We start from the raw sequence: 24,609 nt of genomic DNA, 5'->3' as shown, positions 1-24,609 counted from the left end.
TCAAGGCCTAATGGCATCCACACTATACACTTGAACATATAAAAGTGAATTTTGAGTGCTTTAATCAACTTTGTTATATCTGTGGTGTTCCAGGTCAAAAGTGAAGTGAAAAATTAATGGGAATCCAACCCCCCCAGCCCCTTTGGCCTCTGACCCACTGAACGGCCCACTGAATGACCAAATAAATGAAAGACCCACTGAACGACCCGCTGAATGGCCCACTGAACTGAATTTGGTTGTGAAAAATGTTTCTTATGTTATTTCATGTTAATAGCTGTTAAAACTGACTGGTCAGTTGTGGGCGGGAACACTAAAGTAAGGGGGTGGGGTGCACCTTGGAATCAGAATGTGGAAAAAAAACAACAACAAAATTTAAATTATTTCTCAGCTTTAAAGAATTTCTTCACCTTCACCTGTCAGTGCGCCCCAGGGCAGCTGTGGCTACAACGTAGCTTGCCATTGCCAGTGTGTGAATGTGTGTGTGAATGGGTGAATGACTGAATGTAGTGTAAAGTGCTTTGGGGTCCTTAGGGACTGAGTAAAGCACTATACAAATGCAGGCCATTTACCATTTACCTTGCCAGTTAAAACATTCTTCATGTAAGGTACTCCAGAGTACCTGAGTCTGTTTGGAACAGAGGACTCTGCCAAAAGCTGCACAATGTAGAGCAAACTCGCAAAGCCAGGTTGTGTTTGTCATTTAAACTACCACCTTGAAGCAATTATGTCATGATTTGTGGCCAAACTCATAGTTTGGCTGTTTAATGTAATTTTTGTGCATGTCGATGACAACCAAAGACTGCAAATGACTGCGAGCGGTCACGGACCAGGTCCCCGTCTTCGAAGAACCTATTTCAAACACAATCATTTCCATTATTGGAGTAAGTTTGGTCTTGCCATTTTTTTGGAGCTTTTTTTATTGAACACTATAAAAGTGTTAGCCATTAACGTCTAGCAATATTTATTTTGCAAGGATGTGCAGGTGGATTCCAGTGTTTCACTTTCAGGTGGTGGCAGTGTTATAGTGTCCATTTTTAGCCAGTCTTTTTTAAGCTCCTTTATCTCCTAAAAACTGCACTTGCCACCAAATTCAAACCCTACACTCCATCACAATGGCTTCAGCTTCTCCGTTACGCCACAAACCCCGGTCACTGATCTTGATCAAGGCTTTCGCTATTCTGCACACAGAGGTAGAATCAGCACACTCCAGTAAAGGAGATAGCAGAGAGACTGCCAATCACGCACCGCATGCTGAAAACTCACATTTTTAGCCTTTTTTTTCTTCCTCCTCGGGTATACTCACACAGCAGGATACGGAATACATTCTTCTAATCACAAAAAGAAGCGGGAGCCATGTAAACATCACTGTGCAAACTCTCTCGCATCAGTCATCTGTATTTTTTCGATCTGCTTGCGTGAGTCTCTCAACTGTTTTATTCTACCCCATTATTCAGCCATCGCATTGTCCGAGCTCCAAAAATAGTAGGACCTGAACAATAGCCGAACCTGCACTCAAACCTTCAGCTATAAAGGGGCAGACAGTGTCATGACATTCACTATTAAATTTCCAGCCCCACTCTGCCCACACTTCTTCATCAGGTAACAGACACAGTGTGCCATTGTTAGAAGTACACTCACACAAAAGAGTGGATCAGTGCACCTCAGGTCACTCACCTGTACAACAGCCAATTTTCAGGGCTGATAACAACAAAAGGAAATGCTATTTCTGAAGCAAATCCAGTGATTGCAAAGTGCTTTAGAACTTTAAACAAAAACAGAAATAAAAGGGAATGTTTAGTGAGAAATCAGAAATACAAAGAGCAAAAGAGACATTTTGAAATCCTGGATAGTTTTTTTTAAACCCCAAACTTTTAAACGATATAACGGCACTGTGATGAAACGTGTTATGTTTAGATTCTTTCTAAAAAGTCTTAATTTGATGGCTCCACATGCTGTACCCAACAACCATTTGCACCACTGATCCACATGAGCTAATCATTCAGCTGATACCTTTTAACACTTTACGGCCAGATTTACTAAATGGGTGCAAAATAATGATGAGCGCAATCGCCAAATAGCGCTGATAGGTGTGGATATTTCTGCAGGTGATTGTCAAAAAAGCACAGTTTTGTAAACACAAGTGAAGTCTGTTCATTTCAGTATGACATAGCCAATCTGCCAAGAGCTGCACAGCAAACTCTTGGCAGATTGGCTAAGTGATGATATTTAGCTGCAGGTAATTTACTCACAGGACAGGGCGCAGCTTGTAATCAGAAAAGCATGTAAACACACTGTAGGTCATACATGTGTACGTTAAATGTAGGCCTACAGTGGCAGTCTGGCAAACAGTCATTATAATGGAAACAAGCTTCCAATGTAGGACTGTAAGCCGTGCAATAGAATTTTGAAATTGTATTGTGTAGCATTCTTGTATAAAGGCAATTTACATGACTTCAAGGGATAAAATGAACCAGAAATGCCTGATGGACAGTTTATTTCTGTGCTCTGTGACTCATGGTGTTTACAGTACCACCAACATTTTCTCTACTGGATTTTGTTTAGTAAAAAATGCTGTTCCAGATTTAAGTCACACCAATCAGGGATAACATTCTGACCACTGACCAGTTAAGTGAATAACAATGATTATATCTTCATCGTAGCACGTGTTAGTGGATGGGTGTATTAGGAAGCAAGTGAATATTTACTTTCAAAGTTGGTGCGTTCAAAGGAAAAATGGGCAAATGTGAGGATGAGCGAGTTTAACAAAGACCAAATTGTGATTTCTAGACCACTCAATCAGAGCATCTCAGGAGCCAAGGCTCACTGATGCATGTGACGAGCAAAGGCTGGCCTGTTGTCCGATACAACAGATGAGATACTGTAGCTCAAATTGATGAAAAAGTTCATTCTAGTTCTGATTGAAAGGTGTTAAAATGTGCCGTGGATCACAGTTTGTTGTGTACAGGGCTGCATAGTTGCGGACTGGTCAATGTGCCAGCATCAGAGCTGGACTACAAAGCAATTTAAGAAGGTTTGATTAATCATTTTTCTTTTACATCACCTTGATGGGTGGGTGGGTGTTATTTGGTTACCTGGGGTACGCCTGGCACCATGATGCAATATGGGAAGACAGCAAGCTGGCGGAGGCAGTGTGATGCTTTGGGCAATGTTCCGCTGGAAAAGCCTGTATCCTTGCTTTTGGTTGATTGTTATTTTTAGGTTTTAGCTTCTGTGAAGCACTTTGTGATTTTTATCTTGAAAGGTGCTATATAAATAAAATTTTACTTACTTACTTACTTACTCGCTGAACTTCCATCTCTTAGACACAATCTTGCCATTACACTCACTTTGTAAATGCTCAGTACTTTTTTTAAATACCAAAACCCAGTTTAAGATGCCAAAGCCATTGCTGAAATCTGCAGGCCACTTTGCAACCCACCTCCACACCAGCTCATCCTTTTGAGCTGTGTTTGTCTTTTTAACGTATCTGGCTGCTTTGTTGTTTGCTGGGGGTTTTGTTCCTTTCCTCCACACCTCTTACTTTTCCCCCCATGTTAATGCATAATAAGAGATAGACATGGAGCCTTGATTGTGTGTTTATGAAACCATTTTCATAGTATTTTATTTAAATTTTGCTAGTCTTTAACATACTTTTTTTTTAAATTTGGGCACAATGGTTATCGTATTTTACATTTAACAGCTGTAAAAGCACCACCAAACCCTTCAGGCCCTCATATGGCTCAGGAATGGCTGCAGATGGTTGGACAGCTTCTCAACTGCCTTTGCTTTGAAAGCTCTGGCTTCAGGCAATATTGGGGTAGAGCCAGCAGCTCAAACTGATACTGGGGCGGACCACCATGGTCCTCCGCCATGCTTATTTCCAGGGAACTGAAGGCAGGGGGAGGGGTCCTGCAATTCAGAAAAAAGCACACTGTAGCATGTAAGGGCCTTGCATCTCTCCATTTCCCTCCACTTTTGTCTGGCCTGGGAAACTTCTGAAAAACAGATCTATACAAGGCCTTGCTCTCAGCCTTCCATTTAATAATGAATAGGATCTTAAGTCTGAACATCCAACTTCCAACTCCTCAGACAATAAAATGTCTGCACTGAGAAATCAGCTTTAAAATCTCTTGAACAGGCCTCTCGGGACTATCTCAAGAGGAGCCATGGATGGGTTGTTGAAAAAGATAAATAGCATCGTCCTGTCTTATAAATGTTCTATTTAAAAACAGAAAATATGTCAAAAAACAAAACCACAAAAATATATTAAAAAAAGGAAATGATGCAAAAACTTCCCCTGACCTCAGGTGACACTGACAATCTGCTCTGCAGAGTGCTAAAGCACCAAAATATTGACAACGTTTAAAGATTCATGTGGGGCAAAAAAAAGGTCTGGAGTGGTTTTAGCATGAATGCCAAATTAAAGCAGTCTTTTTTTCTGTATCTTTTTTTTGTTTGTTTTTTTGCTGTTATGATAGATGAAAAGAAACTCACTCATTCATGCAGAAACATTTTCACAGAATCATCAAAACTCTTTGAAACCAGCAGGGTTTTTTTGTTTGCCCCTGCCGCGTGATCCGGTCGATGTTCAGCACCTTGGCACTTGCTCTTGGCACCAGTGACGTCACATGAACGACATGCTATTACACGCCAGAGCACTGAGATGTCACCAGGAGTCAAGGTGATGAACAGCAGATAAAATGTGTCACAGGGAATGCTTGCGTTCTCTCTGGCTGAGTTTCACGAGGGCGTCAAGACGTATATGTCGCTCGTTCACTTTGAACACGTGTTCGTGTGCTCGACGAGCCTGGGATGAAGGTGAAAGAATTATCTTATGGCAGGGTGACAGGCGCAAGCTGCTGGGCTGCAGAAGGAAAAAAAGAGGTGTATATGGTTTTGATACTTTTCTTTAGCTGCGTCAGTGTATCCAGCAACACCTTGTACGAACAGCAAAAACAAAGCATCAGCAACACAACAACAGCAGCTGCAGTCCTCCATCAGTGTCTGCCCTGGAATCTGTTCAGATTCTCTCACAGCCCAAAAGTAGACGATCCTGGACTCTATGAAAAAACACAGATTTTAGTCCAAACTGTCTGCAACTGCTTTGTGAACAGAAGTGGATTCTCCTGTCTGTGCAAGTCAGCTGATCTCAGCATTTGATCTCTAGGCCTTATCATGAGTGGACTTCAAACGAGGCTTCATGTTGACTCAAACGTGTGTTAGACGGGGGGCTTGAGGCCGAGCAGAGAGGGGTTAACCAATGAACGTTCAAGGCCATACGTGTGTTTGTGTGTGACGTTAGCAGATAAGATCATGGCTCAACAAACAGCACAGCATTCAATAAAGTTTCAGCTGACAGCAGGATCCTCTCGGGGCGGCGTTATTGAGCAGCTGACAATCAATTTTAAAAAAAAACTTCTTCTTCTTTTTTTGATAAGCATTGGTTTGCAGATCACACACACAGCAAACAGACTAATTAGCTTTTGCCGTGCAGTGGAAATCGGTAACAATAGCTAGATTAATTTGCACAGTGTTAAATAAAGTGTCGTAACACAGAGCTCAGAAATGGAAATAATTGCGTTGCTCTGAGTGATGCTGTGTCTCAGAACCACCCTCTTGATTCAAGCTGTAGAGGGAATGACTCCAGCTCGTCACTCTTGTGCCTGGCACCATTCGCTGTTGACAAAGATGCAGAGAAAGTTATATTCCCGTTAGGATCTCACTGTCTGCCACCAAAATGTCAACTGTTTCTACTCTTCTATTTATATGCTGTACACAAAAATATAACAGTATTCACTCACTCAAAAGAAGGAGAAGAAAAAAGAAGAAGAGGAAAAAAGCTACCAATAGCTCTAAAAGTGTTGCTTACGACAGAATGTGGAAATATTCTTATAAAGAAAAGGAATCCTTGGAATAAAGTCTGGATTTAGGGAGAAAATAAATAATATTCTGAGATATTCTGAGATTATAATGTCACAAGTTTAAGAGAGAGAAAACCCCGCACAATCATGCTTTTCTGTTTCTTCAGTAAGGCCACATCTAGGAGCTTGTTAGCTAACCTTAGCAGAAAACAGAACAAACAAAAACAAAAGTGGAAAAATATCCCCTAAAACCCCAGAAAAGCATTTTCCGCAGGGGTCATCCATATCTGTAAAACTGTTGACAAGATAGATCAAACAAAATGTGAATTTTTAACCAAAGAAGGTTTACCTAAGCTATGGATGTGCACTCATTTGCTAGCTTAGCTTATAGCTAAGATATGGACATACCCTCACTCGATTCCTTATGACCTTCTTAGTACTGGATTGGTTTGATTGGACTCATCAAACCAGGGAACGTTTTTTCCAATCTTCTGTAGTCCAGCTCTAATGAGTCATGTCAACTGCAGACTGAGTTTGTTCTTGTTGGTTGTAACAAGTGTTTATTTGACTTGCCTTTACCTTCCTATCAGCTCAATGTCGCCTGGGCATTTTTTTCCTACAACCTGTGATAACAGTGACGTATGTTCACCAAGAAAACTACCACTCGCTAGATATTTTCTCTTTCTCACACCATTCTCTGTAAACCTGAGAGATATTTGTGTAAAGAAAATCCCAGTACATTGTTAGTTTCTGAAGAGCTTGCACCAGCCCAGCTGGCCCACTTCAAAGTCACTTAAATTGCCTTCCTTCCCCATTCTGATGCTCACTTTGAACTTCAGCAGGTCACTTTGACCATGTCTACACATCTAAATGTGTTGAATTGCTGTCATGTGAGTGGCTGATCATATATTTGCATAAAGAGGCAGCTGAATGGGTGTTGCTAAAAAAGTGTATAAGTAACAACTGGCCACGGTGCTAGACTGGCTTCCATTCAGTTTGAAGACAAGTACAAGTTTCTGTTATTGTTCCAAGTGCTGACTATAACTTTATGTTATTAGCTTAATATTTACATGTGGAACCAGTATCAATCTTTTTTTTTTATGTATCTTGTGGCTATTCATACTAGAAGGATACAGGGATACTTGAACCACTCCAACCTTACAAATGATATAAAAATGAACTGTAAATATTGCTGAGTTGTTGCTATCCTTGGTGAAGCAGAATACAGCACTCTTTGAAGTACATGCACTTGAACCAGTAGCCTGTCTGAAAGTATACTGATACACTGATGGGTTATCTCTGCCTCAGGAACCCCTCAAAAATCCCCCTTCCACTTACTTTCTTACATTGTGACCTCCTTGAGGAGCCCCAGTCCCTCAATTTGGACATAAATAGAACTATTAATCTTTGATAGGACAGCAGTAATAATAGCTGCACTTTTGTGTTGCTATGTTGAGACAAGTGGCGGGACATTTTCTCACGGAGCTCTCCACTGAGAGAGGTCACAGAAGATACCCGCCATCTGCACTCTCTCGAAAACGCTCCCTTTATATAAAGACATAAGATTGGCTCTTGGATTGGCTTCAGTGCTCAAATCCGAGTGCCATCGCTGTTGGCTGACAAGAGGGGTGCACCGGTGCCTGTGATGGGCGCCTGAAAGGGACAGTGAAGCTCTTGAGATCACTTCATTTGAACCTGATGAATTTGGAGGGACAGCGTGATTACCTCCTTTTTTCCTGAGCAGCTTGGGGTTGATTTTTCCTTTTCCTTGAGTACATCACATCACAAAAGGAAACACAGCTGGAGAACAAAAGCTCCCTGCAAAATGGTATGTGCAATTTTCCATATTCCAAATGTTTATTAATTTTCCTTTTTTTAAATATATCTCTTAGACACACTGATACAGAAGCCAGCATGCAGCTGTGGAGTTGTGCAGGGTTTTTCAAAAGGACAGCAGAAGCAGAGCCAGCTCATGTGCATGGAAATCAGCAAATTGTAGGACACCGACGCACAGTGACATGTTGCTGCTGATCTATCACTCGACCCGTCTCTCTCTCTCTCTCTCTCTCTCTCTCTCTCTCTGTCTGTCAGAAACACTCTCTCTCTCCATTCTGTGCTGCGCGCGTCCTGCCGCTCTGTCTGACTCCTCGCCAAGACTTTCCTGTTGGACACACACTCGCGAGCGCACGCCACCTTATTTTATTTTTCATTCTCTTGTGTTTTTTTGTTTTTGTTTTAGTCTTTCCTTTTACAAACGTGGACTGTTTCTCGGAGGTAACAATGGCCTGAGAGATGTAGCGCGATCAGCAGCTCTGATTAGGGCGACTGAATGCCGGCGCCGTGCGTAAGTTAGGAGCAGGTGGATGGAGAGGCTGGCGGGATGCAGCTTTCCAGTAGGTCAGAGCCGCTTCGGGGGCGGCAGGACTTCGCATTCTCGGGTTCTCGGGACACTTTTGCTACTCTGGACGTGATATGAGGATGGTATTTTTCTGTGGAAAAGTAAGTGATGAAATTGGTGGGGGCAATGAGACTGATCCGATTTTTATTATGATCTTTAAAAAAAATCATGTTCATTCATGTGCGCACTTTGCTTTGCTTGTGCGCACTTTAGTGGGAGTCTGATGTAAGTTATATTTTGGCGAGGTTCAGGCTATGATGAAGTTGCGCATACACATAATGGAGGAATTTCACTTACTTCTACTTGCTTAGTCTTTGGCAAGAGAAAATGTTCAAATAAAATGAAAAAAATTGCCGCGCGTCTCTTTCTGATATAGTTTCTGATTTTCTTTAATGATTAGGGCAATCATGCAAAAATCATTGGAACAGGTGCAATCCAGAGACAGCAGCTGCTTGGCAAATAAATATCTCTATCTGTCGGTTAATAAGTCAAAGGTTCGGTGCCGTGTTTCATCCCCCTGTCACTGAGATGAAAGACAAACCAAACCTGCTCATTATTCAGCCGCTGTTTTCCGCGCCGATGTGATGGAAAGTTTCCTGTTGGGCGCGCAGTTTGCAGGTAAGCTGTGAGGCTGAGCCGTGCCACTGCCGATTCCTCGGCATCACTGTTCGCACAGCCAGAGCTGAGCCAAGACGCAGCTCCTGACACCCATCCAGCATTTTTTGTGGGAAGCAAAGCTTATTGGATGTTTTTTCTTTTGCAATTATTTTAATAAACCAAATCCCCCTGCTTAAGTTAAAAATGTGATTATCCTGCTTTATAATTAAATTACAAAAAAAGCTACTAATTGCGCATCCCTCCTCCTGCTAGCAAATAACACTATAAAATCTCTCTCTCTCTGACACTCCATCCTCACAGACAACTGTGGCGAGCAGAGCTTCATCTATTAACAAATGCTAATATTAATTTTAGAGAATTGCTGTTTTATTTATTTTTTCTCAACTGAATATCTCAGTTTTGCGTGTTTAATTTCAAACGTGATTTTTGTAAAACACATTTTTTTTTATTGTTCAGTAGTTTTGGGGGGGTTTTCGGGGGGGGGGGGGGGGGGGGGTAGCAGTTTGAGTCGCCGTTCCGGCGCTTGCAGTTACCACCAGTAACCACAAGTGTCGCTAAAACAAGGACCACTAAGCAGGAATAGATTCCAAATTTTGATTCCTAGCACAGTCCATGTTCATGAAACAACAGTGTAGACACCAATAATTAGTCTAACAAAGGATTCCACTGAAGGTCTACACTGAAACTAATCTGAAATTAGTAAGTTTTACATGTTAAACTGTCCATGAGAGGAAGGCGAGGCAAGGTTTTAAGGGCTTAAACAGTTAATTGCAAGAAAATCAGTTTGTGGAATGATGTCTAGTGTGATCCAGAGATGTAAGCATTTCACTTGCCATCTCCTGAATACTTGTGATCTTTTATGACCTTGTTTACTCAAAGTGGATTATCTAAACAGCTTTACACAGGCCCATCTCGTGTAAATAATGAAAGCAAGAAGTGGACTATTGTCCTTGCTGAGCCAGACCTGTCACTGGATGGGGAAGAGTGACTGATCTCGCTCCAGTGTCAGAGCTGTTTGTCCTCGAGATCAATTGAATAAACATTTGTCTTCAGCTCCCCGATGCCCTTGGCGTTCTCTTGCTCAGGCGTCCTTTTTGTTTTCTTTCTTGCATGTATGCATAGGTGGGGGAGGCGTAAACACATATTAGCACACTCCCCCGACCTGTAGCATCACAGGATTTATGGTCTGAGTGAGAAAGGAAGAAAAAAAGGCATCAAATTCAAACACACAGTCACCTTGATCTCTTCCTGTCGGCTGTGCTACCTTTGCCTGACATATGAGCAAAAATGTGCAAATGCAAATGTTGGCTTTTCAATAAGTAAACAGCTTGATGTTTGAGGTAATTCCCAGTCCCATAGTTGGTTTACTTACTGTTTTTCTTTTTGTGTCAAATTAAGGAGAAAGTGGCAAAAATGTTATATTTATGAAACTGCACATCATGTACAATTTAGTGCTGGCTATCTCCTCTCCGCTGCTGCGTGCCAAAAATGTTGCTGTGAGCGAAATAAGCAGCATTAAGGATAATCACACACAACATATAGAGGTACTATTTAGAGGATTCTCTAGAGAGAATATTGTACATGATGCTCTAGTGAGGTGTGAAAGCAGTTATGTAAAGTAACCTTGCAACTGTTGCCATGGATCTTGGAGGACTGTTATTATTTTTTGTCAAACGAAATGGTCCCTGTTCTTCAACCCAACTTATTGCTTTCTATTCTGCTGTCTCTCTCCCCACCCACCCTTCTCTTTTACTGTCTCTCTGCAGCTGAGATGTGATAATTGATGCTCCTCCTATGTGAAAATTTCTGAGTCATCCTTATCCCTAGAGCCCCACACCCTTGGAAGTCAAAGTCTTATATTCCCAGGACCCCAGGCTCTTACCTTTATCCTTGAATCCATCACTCAAAGCCTCTTTTAAATGTATTTCTGTAACTTTTATTAGTAAAAGCAGTTCTTTGAAACATGTCATTTGAACCCTTGACTCATTAATATTTCCCATCATCACTGTACCCTGGATTAGAGAAACCCATAACCCTTTAGGAAATTAGACCACTTTGCTCTCAGCAGTCATGGCCTTGGATCAGTTGCCCTTCCTCCCAACTTCCCCTAACAATTCCATCCCTGAGCCCTTCTGGTACGACATCCAAGGGAATGACTCCGACCTGGGCTTCAACATTTCCCAAGACAAGGAGCATCACCAGGACAAGACCAGCTCAGTGGTCATTACCTTCATCTACTTCATGGTATGCGCTGTGGGATTGTGTGGTAACACCCTGGTCATCTATGTTATTCTACGTTACGCCAAAATGAAGACGGTGACCAACATTTACATCCTCAACCTGGCAGTGGCAGATGTTCTGTGCATGATGAGCCTGCCATTCATCGCCCTGCAGCTGGCGCTGGTGCACTGGCCCTTCGGAGAGGCTCTGTGCCGAATGATCTTGAGCGTAGGTGGGTGAAAAGCATATGGTTAATGGTTCACAGCGGAAACTCGGCAAACATTTTGATGCTGTTTGAACAACCATTTGAGATGTCAAATCTCGGTTGAAAAATGTGATTAAAAACTGTTTTAAATAACTGAAGTCGTGCCAACACGTAGTTGGTGCTCAGTCACATCAGACCTGGTGTTAAAGTGTTCCATTTGCTAAAGAAAGGTAATGAAATAGATACAATGTGATGCGTTTACATGATTTCTTGTTTCTAGTCTGTACTATAAGCAAAAACTGGTTGTGTTCGTTTTTTTCATCGGTTCTCACAGCAGCATACATGTATTTTTTAATCAAGTGTTACTGAGTCTAAACTCAACTTCTACCTTTCTCCACTCCTCTGCTCTTTCTTATTCTTTACACCATCCCAGACTCTCTCAATCAGTTCACCAGCATCTTCTGTCTCATGGTAATGAGCATCGATCGATACCTGGCTGTGGTTCACCCTATTAAGTCTACAAAATGGCGGAAACCCCGTGTAGCAAAGCTAATTAACCTCACAGTATGGGGTGTGTCGTTGTTAGTCATCCTGCCAACTCTGATCTTCAGTGGACTGAACAAGGTTCCAGTGTGTGGCATTGTGTGGCCGGAGCCTCAGGATGTCTACTACACGGCCTTCATATTCTACACCTTCTTCATTGGGTTCTTCCTGCCGCTGGCAGTTATATGTATGTGCTACCTGCTCATTATAGTCAAGGTAAGAGTCCACAACTGCACGCTCTAAATTACACAACAAAAATCCAACAAGATTTGGTTACATTGCAGATTCAACGTTTTGGTGGTCCACTTCAATTAGTTTGAAATGTTAGCTCAGAAATCAACAACACTGCCACTGTCTCATGAAAAAAAGCTAATAACAGTCTCCTTTTCTTTTTTAACTAAATAGATTTTTTTGCTTCAACTAATATGCAGTACATACATAAAGGAAAAGAACATTAATCCAGATCCTTTGATCCTATGCTTGCACTTATGACACTATGCATACTAAATACTTTGTGATTGAAGTAATTTCCACATGATTTGCATTTGGGAAATCTGGTTCTTTTCCCAGCTACAGCATTTTGGGAATATTTACAGTCTTTTGAAGATACATATTACTAAATCACTTTATCATGCATAAACATCAAATAATGCCACAACACAGAGTGTTGAAACCTGAAAATGTTCCCTGGTAGTTAGCTAGCTATTTAGCACTGAACTCGCTATTTTCAGTTACAGTGCAGCCTTTTGCTAGTGGCTGAAAATTGATTAGTAGTGTCTTCCTTTCTGTTTCGTTGCCAAGATGGCAGCCATTGTGCATACCGAGTGTGCACTTTTATTAGTACATTCCAGAGTCCTCAATCGTCAGAATCAATTAAGCTAGGCGGCTAACATGTAACATGTAAATATGTTAATAATGTCTGTTTAAACACTTTTCTGTCATTAGTTTAATGTTGGCTTGCAATAAAACGTGTCCGTAGACACAATTTTATCAACCCATAGATCACTGTTGTTTTTACAACAGGGTAATAGGACTTTGATTTTGGCTAGCTAGTCCTGAAAGGCTACCTAGCCCAGCTAGGAAAAAACCCGATAATACTAGGATGTTTCTATGGAAACACTGTACTTTTTTATTTGGGAACTTTTAAGCCACTGACAGCCATTCCTTTTGCCAGGTGAAGTCATCCGGATTGCGTGTGGGCTCCACAAAGCGTAAGCGTTCAGAGCGCAAGGTGACCCGGATGGTGTCCATCGTGGTGGCGGTGTTCGTCCTCTGCTGGCTGCCTTTCTACATTTTCAATGTTACCTCTGTCACCGGCTCAATCAAGCCCACCTCTGCTGTGAAGAGCACGTTCGACTTCGTGGTGGTGCTCGGCTACGCTAACAGCTGCGCCAACCCCATCTTGTACGCCTTCCTGTCAGACAACTTCAAGAAGAGTTTTCAGAATGTTCTGTGCTTGAAAAAGGTGGCAGGCCTGGATGAGGTAGAGCGCAGCGACAGCAGGGCAGACAGGAGCAAGATGATTAACGAAGCTTCGATTATTAATGCCAACCTGTACACTCACAATCCTACCCTGCTCAATGGCGAACTGCAGACCAGCATTTAAAGGAGTGCCAGTAACAGACTGACAGGCTGCCAGTGTACTGTGGTAACCCCAAGTTAAAACACAAATGAGAAAACGGATGATGTAAGAACTGCTCGTGGACACTGATGCATGAGCAAAGTCGAATTGAAAAATAAACAATTTCTTTTTAAAGGTCAGGGGAAGTGCACTGACTCGAGCTCAAAATTCTTGTTAATTGGGTTAATGAAGCAACTTGAGCTTATTAACCCTAAGGCAGAGCAAGAATATATATTTTACTCAAGTACTTTTCAGAGATAAGTGACATGAAACATTTATAAGAATGCTATTTGTGCTTGCCAGCTTCAAGCTTTTATGGAGTTGCCCGAAATGATCTTGAGGAGGCAGGATGTGAAAGTGGAGCGTGGTGGAAAGGACGAAGAAATATTTTGGATAGTACTCCAATGGCAGAGAGAAGTCTGAGGGGACCGAGTACCATCCTTGCTCTAGTTGACTGATTTTTTTCTCTTTTTTAAAATGTGTGTGTGTGTGTGTGTGTGTGTTAGCTAAAAAACTTTAGGCAACGATTTCTCCGGATGTGGAAGTACCATGGAGAGAAGTAGGCAAAACATTTGATTGAAAACAGCCAGCTCTGTAATTCCCCAGAGCCTCGAAGATAAGAATCTGAGTCTACAACCTGAAGGTTCATGCTCATATTTTATTCATATCAGGTGATTAGTCTGGTCTTACATGATCAGCGGGGCAACGAAACGGCAAAGCCGACAAACAAAGGATGTTATTTTCTCTCCATTCTAGCTGGTATCAAGATGGAAGAAGCTACAGATCTGCAAACCTCTGAATATTACATCCTGGATTATTGATTTAGTGAAAGAATGGGAAACTGTGTCTGTCTCTAACCTTGTTCCCTTACAACAGTTTGACTTTGTGCATAGGAAAAAGGCTTTCTCTCAACCTCTTGGGAAACTTCACAAATGTGGATGTGTTGAAATCAAAAACAATTTTAAAGGAAAAACCTGCTATTACATTGTGTATTGCTGAGTTTGTAAAGTCCCATCAAAAGTATTTTTACCGTATCCTGAACTTTACATTACTTTGTGCCGTTGTAAAGAGCCCCCATAAGTGTAAAGTGCTGTGTTTTGGCAATGTAAGAGTTCCCAATTTAATGTCGTAACACTCTGCTCAGACTCACATTTGGTTCAGCCAGCGTGTGCCTGCAAAGATGCCGAAATTTCACAGAAGGCGGACAAATGTGTCATGTAACCGAACAGGGAAGGAGAGAGAGATGGATGGATAAGGAGACGCAGAGACATAAAAAAAGAACTAAAGCTTGTGGATGCAGTGTATGCGCTGAGAACACAACACACGTGAGGACAATGCTTTGAAGACTGAAGTGTGCTGTGTTAGCATGACTGACAGGAAGAGATCAAGGTGACAACTTGAAAAATAATGCATTATTTCTTCAAAGACAGTGTTTCCAGAGCCGGGATGTATTTCTTCATAAATAAATGTAAGGATAGCTCAAACATGCAGTTTATACAGTGTATTACATTTAAAAAGTCATTTGTCGTGGACTTGTTTGCTAAATGGTAATAAGAAACACGACCACGAGAGGCAGCATAGTCTAGTAACAATTGATGCATTTGCACTTCCGTAAAGTCCTTTTTTAAGGAATATTAAATGGAGTGCTTTTGTTGATTTCCTGTGTGATGGATGTCCATATTAAACATGTAGTTTGAAATAATGAGGCTTGTGTATGTACAGGTAACATCTAAGATCCAAACATTTGGTCTTCGTGATTCGTTTTTTCTAGAATCGGCTCTCTAGGATGTCAGTGAGACGGAATATTCCTAAAATTATCATCTCAGGCTTATAGCTCTTGCTGTGAGCACGAAGCTCTGCCTTTTCAGACCTTCTGCTTGCGAGGGGCAGCCAATCAGAAGAAAACTGGCACTAGAGCTTGTTTCAGACAGAGGGTGAAATGAGGTGCTGCATCAATGCTCAGTATGGTATAATTTTGAGCTTTTACTGCGCAAAGCTACTCTAGTAAACCCCAAGAATAATTCATGACATGGAGTTGGAAATTAGCATAATAGCCCCTCTTTTAAAATCAAGGACACTGCTGCTGGGAATATGTCACACATTTCCGGACACATTCAAGTTTTATGTCCAAATGAACAGTTCAGCAAAGTTTAGATATATGAAAATATCAGGTCAAAACAAATTTAAAACCACATGTAGTTGGTCTTCACAGTCGCTAGAGTTTGTTGTTGCGGTATATGGCAAACAGCATTATGATCAACATATTTTGAATAGTATTTCACTATCTCTCAATTGCATTTAATGCATTGAATTAAGAGCGGAAATAATAAGTAGACAGCTATAGCTCAAATTTGCGACCAAGTCTATTATTACCGGACATTTATATATATTTAGATCTATATTTTGAGACTCTGGGTTGCTTGCAGGGTGGTTCAAGCCTCGGCAGTGTTGGTCTGTCAGTTCACTATTTTGCTAAATTGATCAGACCTCTTTGATGAATTAAGATGTTTTGGCGATCCCTTAACATTCCATCAATTGCCATCGTCAGGTCTGTCATTTACACTATTTGATAATGTGGTTTAAAATCCAATTACCTGCAAAACTAATGGAAAGAAGTTATTGGTTCAGCAGGTTTAAACGCCTGTATACATATTTAGTTAGATACTCTGTGTTCCAGAACATACAGAGCTGAATAGAGAGCATGGTATAAGGGAAACATGACTTTTCTGTCCAGAATAAGGCCCAAAATAAAATAGTGAGTTTTGAAAAGTGCCAATTCCATTCATAGTCTTCATCAGGATTTTGACCATGACCTACATAATACTGAATCAGTCAAAAGTAGATGTCCAAAATTTAAACAGCAATGCCTCTGATTAGTTAAAGCTGGTGTTGTAATGGAAATGTTCAAACCCACTAACACTTAATGAGCATGAAACGTAAGAAACCCTAATCCCAAACACACACAACACAAATTATAAAATTCATTCAAAAAGACTACAGTAATGTCAAGGATTAAATTCAGGAAGTTTGGGAGATATTTGCTGAGGAATGTAGTAGTTCCTTCACCATTCAAAGTATTTATATAAACAGATTTTCATGTTACAGTTCACCTGGTAGCTGCTCAGCTTGGGTCAAGGCTTCAAACATTTAATATGAAGGTTTCTTGGAGAAATTCCCTTCTGGAACTAGAGCCCTTGGAAAAGTAGGCGCTCATTGATGCTGACATCCTGACAATTATATTATACAGATATTTAGCGAGTGTGTTAACCTTTTAACATTGTGTTTAGCATGTTAGCATGCTAGCTTTCCTTGAATTTGCAACTCAGTCAGAAACATTAGCAAGCTAACATGTTAGCAAGGAGTAAAAATGTTCAATAAATATCTGCATAATAAACTGCTATCAATGTAAAGATGTTAGCATGCTAAAGTCAGGGCTTAGATTAAGTAAAGCCATGGAGCCACAAGGGCTACAGGATATGTTTAGCCTCTTTGATTTGGAAGTCTTCTTATATATCAGATAGTGTTTATATCGTCCATCATTACTAATTTTAACTTACCTACAGCAACTGGCTAGCAAAAACATGACCAATATAGATATAATTTATTCTGTATGAGCAAAATGGGCTTCAGCAAAAAGATCTTCACAATAGCCTGAATTTAGAAACCCTTACCACGTCCACAGAACACATCCCGTTCTGTTCTAGCTATCATGATTTTACTCACATCCACTTCCACAAGACACCTTCACAACACCTGGTTCCCAGACTATTTGTCAAAGCCTCTACAGCAACAACAAGATTGCTGGGTACACGCTCCACTGTCAGATTGAGTTGGTTCCAGTATATCAGTCAGGCCGGAAGCTCGCAATCAATTCAATCAAAAGAGATGAGGTAGAAGAGGCTACTCCTAATAATATTAATGTGAGGCTCTGCACACACAGAGAGGCAAGTCCCAGTTTGTAGCAGGCAACACACCCAGTAATTTGTCGTGACATTCTGTCTGTGTTGTCACTGCTGCAGGTAGTATTTCCAGCAGGGTCAGTCGCACCTTCAGTAACAGGTCAGAACAGGATTACAAAGATACCCTATGAATCATGTTTATGGAAGTTTGTAGGCATGCTGTGATTTAATGTGCTTTAGCCCTGTTTCATACTCTGTCACACAGACATCCTTGTACCATAGTCTGAAAAATACATGAAATGACGATGGCGACCGGACTGTGTATGTAACAGCAATCAAAGAGTGAACAGTAAACAGGAACCGTAATGAAACATGCAGTATATTTTAGTATGTTTTCCTTTTTCTGCTTTACTAAATAACATGTGCACCGCGGTGAAAAGACTCATTTCAGATCCTCACCCACTGCAGTTAAGGTATTTAGCGTCTTCAAGCCTGCAGTGTGAGAACTGATCTCCCATCATCCAGAGTTAATTACTTGAACTCTCTGTGTTTTTCTGTCTGTTTCTTTCTCAGTCTTTCAGTCACATTCACGGCTGGTGGAGTGAAATGTGAGCTGACGCACTTTTTACACCCACCTAAAGTGAACGACGAAATGTACTGAACCATACTGAAGAAAACACACAAAACACCGTTTCCACTGGCTACTCGGACATGCTAAATGTACTTACGGGACCATCGTGGTGTTTAATAGATGTTGGTGAAGATAGTTTGTGCCAAAGCCAGTGTAAATGTAGTGCTCAAAGGAGAGCCGGGGGAATGAGACGCTGTTTGTAGTAGCTGCTTTCTTTGTCATTTTGTGAAGTCAAGACCTGGAATTAGGTCATTTTATTCACAAAAAATTTTAAAAATGAATAAATAAATTAGCAGGTATCTTGGTTAGTTACTTGCTGGGTACAATTCAGCACCTAATGTGAAAAGGGCAATCGTCTGCCTTTCAAGGCCGGTGCCCATCACTGTATAGTGTACAGACGAGAGGCAGAAGCAGAGGCACGGGAGACCTCTGGCTTCTTGTATGCCGTTTCTTTCCTTGGAAACATTCGTTAATTTGCGAAGGGCTAATAGTGCATTCCTGAGGATGCACCTTTCGTTATAAACATTCAGTATGTATCTTCTGTTTGTTCCTGCATGGGGATGGTGGCTTAATATTCCACTTTTTGCATCACAGTACCAACCAAAACCAGTGTTACACACTTTACTAGGTGATGCTTTTTTCGTTTTTGGTAATACACAGAAAGAAAATGCATAAACATGCACCCTAGTCTCATAATAGGCCATACTTTTCTGTCATTTTAGGTTAAAATCAGGAGATTCTGGGTGAATATCACACTATAATCCTGACTACACCAACTAGTAATAAACTGCTTGATACCGGCCATGTGCAGACGTGATTATGTACATTTCTGTGCTGTTACTTTTATTGATGTGCCTTGAACCCAATCATGTAAAGACATCAGTGTACAACAAAACTTCATTCTCACCCTTACTCCCCAGACACCAACCAACCAAAGGCCTTTGTACTCTAGATGTTGGTAACTAAAACATAACAGAGATGTAGAGTGTATTACTTTTACTGCTATCTCCCCAGCGTACAAAGCTTCTGTTTGTGTGCTTTAATGTCAAAAGCTGATGTTTATTTGTGACTCTGTTGTTGCATACTGTAGAATATAACGTGATCAATGATTGTAATGGACAGGTCAGTGTCCTTGTCTCTGCAATTAAAATGCGGGCCATGGTTAAACTGGTGTGTTTGTGAGTTACTGAATGCACGTTTGGCTGTGAGTATGTGTTAGTGTGGACTACTGCCTAGCTATTAACATTCCTGTTGTCTGGGGGGATGTCTGATTCCAACCGTATTGAGATTTCCATAATCATTTACTCAGCATTTACTGTAAGTGCTGTTATAAACTGTAAAATATGAGCTGTATTTCTAAAAAGATAAACATTTAAAGCACTAAACCATTGATTTGAGAATAAAAAATGCATTTGTGATATAACATTTAAGCATTGATTTTAGTGCATTTCAGAGATAGTGTTTTGATATGTATTTGTCTGACTAGGTATTACATTTATGATTCCTCTTTTATGTTTTTGAACTTTGTGTTTGTGCAAATAAGCACTACCAGGATCTCCGTAACATGTTAAGCTAATTAGCGTCCTCATATCTTCTCGCTGCTTCTTTCAGGAGCCACAGCTGATTACCTGCATCCATCTCACCCCATCCTTAGCGTCGTCTTCTGCGATAGTAGTCATGGCAAATAAGGCTTCCTAAATGTTAATGTCGCAATGTGAGCTTAAAATTGACAGATAACCATGACTTGCAAGGGCTGGGTCATGTGACAGATGACGGCACGATGCATTTTTTTATCTTTGAAGTTTCTTTCACAGCTCCCAGATCCGCGCTGTCACTCCCATCTCTAATCTGGCCAACATTCCAACATTTGTCGCAGTCGTTTACATCATCTGCTTCCAGTGACAGCAACTTTTAGGAGATCTGGGGTGGGTAAACCCTGCCGTCTGAATGGAAACGTGTACACAGACCGACACATTCGCAGGACCATAAATCCTGCTTCCGTCACACGAGCCTAGAGACCAGTTGGCGATTTCCGATCACTTAGGCAAAATAAAGGATTCACTGACCACTTGGCAGTATGTTCCTGGAAGTTCCTGGCTGTCACTGAGTAAAGTCACTCAACAAAAAACATTTTCGGTGCTAGCAGATTGCTGTCATCAATCTAGTTTGTATGGAAGACACCGACTTGTTGGCAAATACTAATTGCGCACCAAGTCAAACTCAAAAAATGGTGACACAAATCGAAAACTGAGATATTGGGGGGGGGGTTACCAAAAGTAAAAAATGCGCCTAATCACAAACAACAACGAGTTCACCAACGAACAATCTCAACCGTAGCACATTCTTCACATTTTCACTACAAAATGGCAAGTAGTTGGTAAATGTGTACACAGACAAGTCAGCGTTTTTCATACAATCTCTGAGGAAATGTAGTTTTTAGGTAGCACAACCTGTTGGCAACAATTTCATGCAGGTACAGGAGCACCCCCCCCCCCCCCCCCCAACAATATCTCTTCAACCCATTAGGTATTGCACATTTTCGCTTAGGGTCACTGACTGCTCTCCAGGCCACCATGGCTGGTTCTTTACTGATTTCACAGCGACCACTCACACCATTTTTCTCTAGCGATGGAGCGATGGTAGCAACGTTGCCATGGTGTCGCTGACAGGTCTCTATCCCTGTTCGACTGAGGTCCATGTTAGCCTTAGAACTTTTATTAGGTTTAAATCTTCTAGCTAAAGCTAGGAAAAAATATTGTAGTAAAATTGCATAAGTCATTTAAAACAAAACATGACAAACAACAGCCATGAAAACAGATTTTTACATTCATATAATTTAGACAATTGTGTGGTCTAACTTTTCTACTTCTATTTCATAAAAAAATGTGTGTAGATTAAATAACAAGTCCTATTGTCAAACTACCTGTGAGGGACCTGCCTGAGCTATTCAACCTGAGCTCTGGCAAAATAAGAACTTCTGCAATCCACACATCAGGTGCAACGTTTTTAACATTTTAGCTGTCTTTACCTTACAATAGGAATTTCCTTGAGGTCACTTTTGTGACCTGCCACTATATAAATCAAACCGAATTCTACTGAACATTAGATACGTTGCTGAGTAAGTCAAAGAAAAGGTGGAGGTAAGAGGGAAAAATAAAAGAAATGTATGCTGAAACACTAACACAAAAATACTAGCTATGTAATTTACCGTTTAAGCTTATTTGCATTGTCAGGGCTTATTCAGTTTCAGTTAAAGTGTGTAAAACAGCTGATACTTAGCTGAACTGAATATATAGATTTTTTCATTGTATTAGTGTAAAATCTGCATCTCATTCTCTGTCTATAAGGCATAGGCTAATTGTTTTATGTGGCCTGACAGGCTCATTAGTCCTTCTTTTCAGCACGGAAAATATTTAAAAATGAAATGAATCTTTCTGGACAGCTTTTCCAGAGTTATTGACTCTTCTATTTTCTTTCGCCTTCATTTAGAATGTTATTTATTTGCCAAAAAAGAGGGAAAACACATAGTGGACATCCAGGAATATAATTACGGGAACTCTGGGGTTTGTGTGAGCAGAGTGGATGGAGTCCAGTTCCTGGCTTCACGCATTGTTTCAGTCTGCCCCTGGCTACACTGCTAAAAATAATGAAATGTAATGTAACTGTTTGTTAATCTTTTCTGAACTTGACATTTATTCCATTTTTTGAGTTGGAACTTCTTCACGTGTGCTGATTCACATTAGCAGTTGGTCAGTACTAGTGCTGTTAGTGTGGCTTTTGTTTAAAGGGAAATTTGGGTGTTGCTCTCTATAAGACTTTAAAATCTTCTGATTCCAGTTATGAATCATAAAGTTGCCCTAATTGTAAAGAGGGAGCTAGCACTCAATTACAGTATCAGGGCTGATCTGGTCTTTTTTGTGTGTTCGGGGGGAGGTTTTGTGACATGAGAGTAACATTCGAAAAGATTTCTTATTGTTCTAAAGGAGATCAAATGAGCAGGGCTACTCCTGATAGAAAAATCCTACTACTTCCTGTTAACATATAAACAAGTTGAATATATGTAGACTTCAGAATAGTTCTCCAGTCTTCTTGAAGGACATCTCCGCTGCTTTTTGTTCACTTCTTTGTCAAAATAATGCAGCACTGCTTCAGTAAAGTTCAGGTCACGGCTCTGGGGGGACAATCCATGACTGATAGTATTCCATTGTTTCTATCCAGGTATGCGTTTACTGTATTGACAGTGTGTTTGGGATAATTTTCATGTAGAATAAGGAAATAGTGTCCAATTTGATGCGTTCCACATGGTAATACAGGAAAACCAAAAGCTGAATATAATCATTCCATCACTTTTGACAAGATCTCCAAAACCACTGACTGAAATTCAACCCAAAACTGACCAAAAGAAAATTTATAAGACCTTAAAAGCCTAGAGAACTATTGTTCAAGGTCAAAATTGCAAAAAAAATCCCCCCAAAACCCCAAACAAACTACAAGAACATAATTGCAATTAGGAAACTTGAGTTACAGCTTCTCATTTATTATTTCGTATTAGGTTTATTGTGACAAGGTCAAAATGTGTGTTTTATTTAGTTTCATGTGGGGTTATGAGGACATTCCCTGGCAAGAAGAAACAGTCAAAGCTCAATCTATTACCTTCCACACACCAGTGAGCCTACGTGCAACACCATTCCCTCATATCACTTCTCATTTTCTCTCCAGCCTGAGTCGCCTCCGAATGACTCACGACTCAGAACGGCGTGCCAGGCTGCGCTGCAGTTCCACTCCGAAAAACAAGTAATGTATTCTATAATGAATGTCGTGCTCGGGGGTGTTTTATTGTGGTGGCGGCAGGTGAGAGGATGGAAATGAGGATTAAATGCTCAGAGTAGAGGGAGATTTTTCATGTCCATATTTCGTCAGCTGAAGCTTTATGAGAATTAGGTTTGAATGCCAATCTAAAAAATGTCAGTGAGCGCTGACCATGCTCCCCTGGTTTTATTATTGTAGGTCAGCACTGTGCCAAAGCTTCAGAGGGGTATAATCGCGCCTCTCTGACCTTTTCGATAACCAGATGGAAAAATGGCCGATCAAACCATTCCTTGTACGTCTTTTGAAAAGTTCTGTTGCATAATGTGAATTTAAAGTAGGCTGAGATGCAATCAGCATAAGAAACGCCACAAAATTAGGTACTGACAAAATAAATGGAAATTTGGTGGGTTTCTGTGATAGATTAAATTGGGATGTAAAATCACAAAGCGCTTAGTTTTAATCATACTCACAAACAAGCATTTTACATAATTCATGCATAAATTATTTTTGCTCAGAATGTTGTCAAAGGCTCCTGCAGCATACTCTGATATATTCAACGCCGCGGTGCATGAGTTTAAGAGATGGCCACACACAAAATCAGCATAAAACAAAGAAATATTATTCGGTATGCTGTGATAACAGACATGCAGTTTTACTCATTCCACCTCACTATTAAAACCCCAACATCACGTATTTGTCATGTTAGCAATAGATAGAATTACCATTAGATTTTGTGTTTTCAAGTGATGTGTCTGTCTATTTTTTCTGATTAATAAGTCCCATAGTAAGTCTTATTTTGCATTTGTTCCTTTCTTTTTTGTCTCCCTTAACTCTGAGAGGAAGCATTTAATGGCCAAAAGTGTTATTGCATTTACCAGCTAACTGTTAGCTTTAACTAGACTCACTGTTTGGTGTTGTAGGTAGTTTACAGTGATGACACCACAAGAGCAGAGAGAGGGAAAAAGAAGCTAAAGTGAGGGTTCCTAAATAGAAAACAAAGAGCCAAAAGATACTAAAACAAACAGAAAAATAGACACAAATGGCATTTGACAATTTCCTGTCACTACAAGTGACCGGTCATGTACACTGCACTGCACTGCAGTGTCATTTTGTGGTGATCTGGCAGCATTCCTCCTCTCTTTTCTTGCACAAAGGAGCAGACACCGTTCCATTTCCCTGGTTGATGCCCTGTCCAACTCTCCTTGTATAATGGCACAAACTTATGAGACTGTGCTGGGAGACACAGCAAACAGTGTTGTGGCAGTACGCTGTGCCACCCTGGAGGAGTTGAACTACCTGTGCCAATTTGAATGGGTGACAAGGAGATCAGTCAGGAAGGATAAGGGCTGACAATGGCTGATGGCAGATTAAAGTTTAATGAAGTTTAAGTGACTTTGTTTGTTACGCAGTCGTGAATGATTCCTCCCTCTTTTTCATTTACTTTCATTTTTTCATTAATTACAGTGTCAGTTACTTACATTGGGCTGCACTGCAATAGTTTCTACCCTTTTTTTTACCCTGGGGGTTTTAAAAACACTACCACATCACCCTTCAACCACTGTGGTAAAAGGGTGATGTGGTGTTGTCACCTTGCAGGACAGCGTGAATACCCAACTTTGTGAATGCATTCATGTTACATATTCAAATTCATACCAAAGGTGCATCCACTATGATTTTCAGATGAGTTTGAATTTCAGAGACTTTGAACTTTGACCTTGACCTTAAGGTCAGAGGTCAAGTTTTCTGAAAATCTTCTGAATGCGATAAATGGAGAATGAGTATTTATATCATAAGCCAGTGTTTT

The 24,609-nt window shown here is 40.7% G+C and overlaps 1 protein-coding gene across 3 annotated transcripts in view; it reads left to right on the top strand.

Moving 5' to 3' along the window:
• LOC146663149 (somatostatin receptor type 2-like) overlaps positions 1 to 19,334 on the top strand; it is a 41,768-nt gene extending 22,434 nt beyond the window's left edge. Inside the window, exons 1-4 of one of the 3 annotated variants that reach the window (XM_085415738.1) lie at positions 7,464 to 7,689; positions 10,644 to 11,329; positions 11,736 to 12,061; positions 13,020 to 19,334. In XM_085415738.1, coding sequence (XP_085271864.1) covers positions 10,948 to 11,329; positions 11,736 to 12,061; positions 13,020 to 13,451 — 1,140 coding nt within the window. In that variant the 5' untranslated portion in view covers positions 7,464 to 7,689; positions 10,644 to 10,947 and the 3' untranslated portion in view covers positions 13,452 to 19,334. Of the gene's footprint in view, positions 1 to 7,463; positions 7,690 to 7,758; positions 8,361 to 10,643; positions 11,330 to 11,735; positions 12,062 to 13,019 lie in introns of those variants that run through there. The other 2 variants (XM_085415737.1, XM_085415739.1) reach the window with 2 other exon arrangements.
• The last annotated feature ends 5,275 nt before the right edge of the window (positions 19,335 to 24,609 follow it).

Source organism: Rhamphochromis longiceps, linkage group LG8 (genome assembly GCF_057381845.1).
Source record: "Rhamphochromis longiceps isolate RC_006_pf linkage group LG8, R_longiceps_female_GT1.1, whole genome shotgun sequence".
Taxonomy (NCBI): domain Eukaryota; kingdom Metazoa; phylum Chordata; class Actinopteri; order Cichliformes; family Cichlidae; genus Rhamphochromis; species Rhamphochromis longiceps.
Note: the sequence above shows the minus strand (reverse complement) of the source record. Positions and strands in the feature narration are given on the sequence as shown.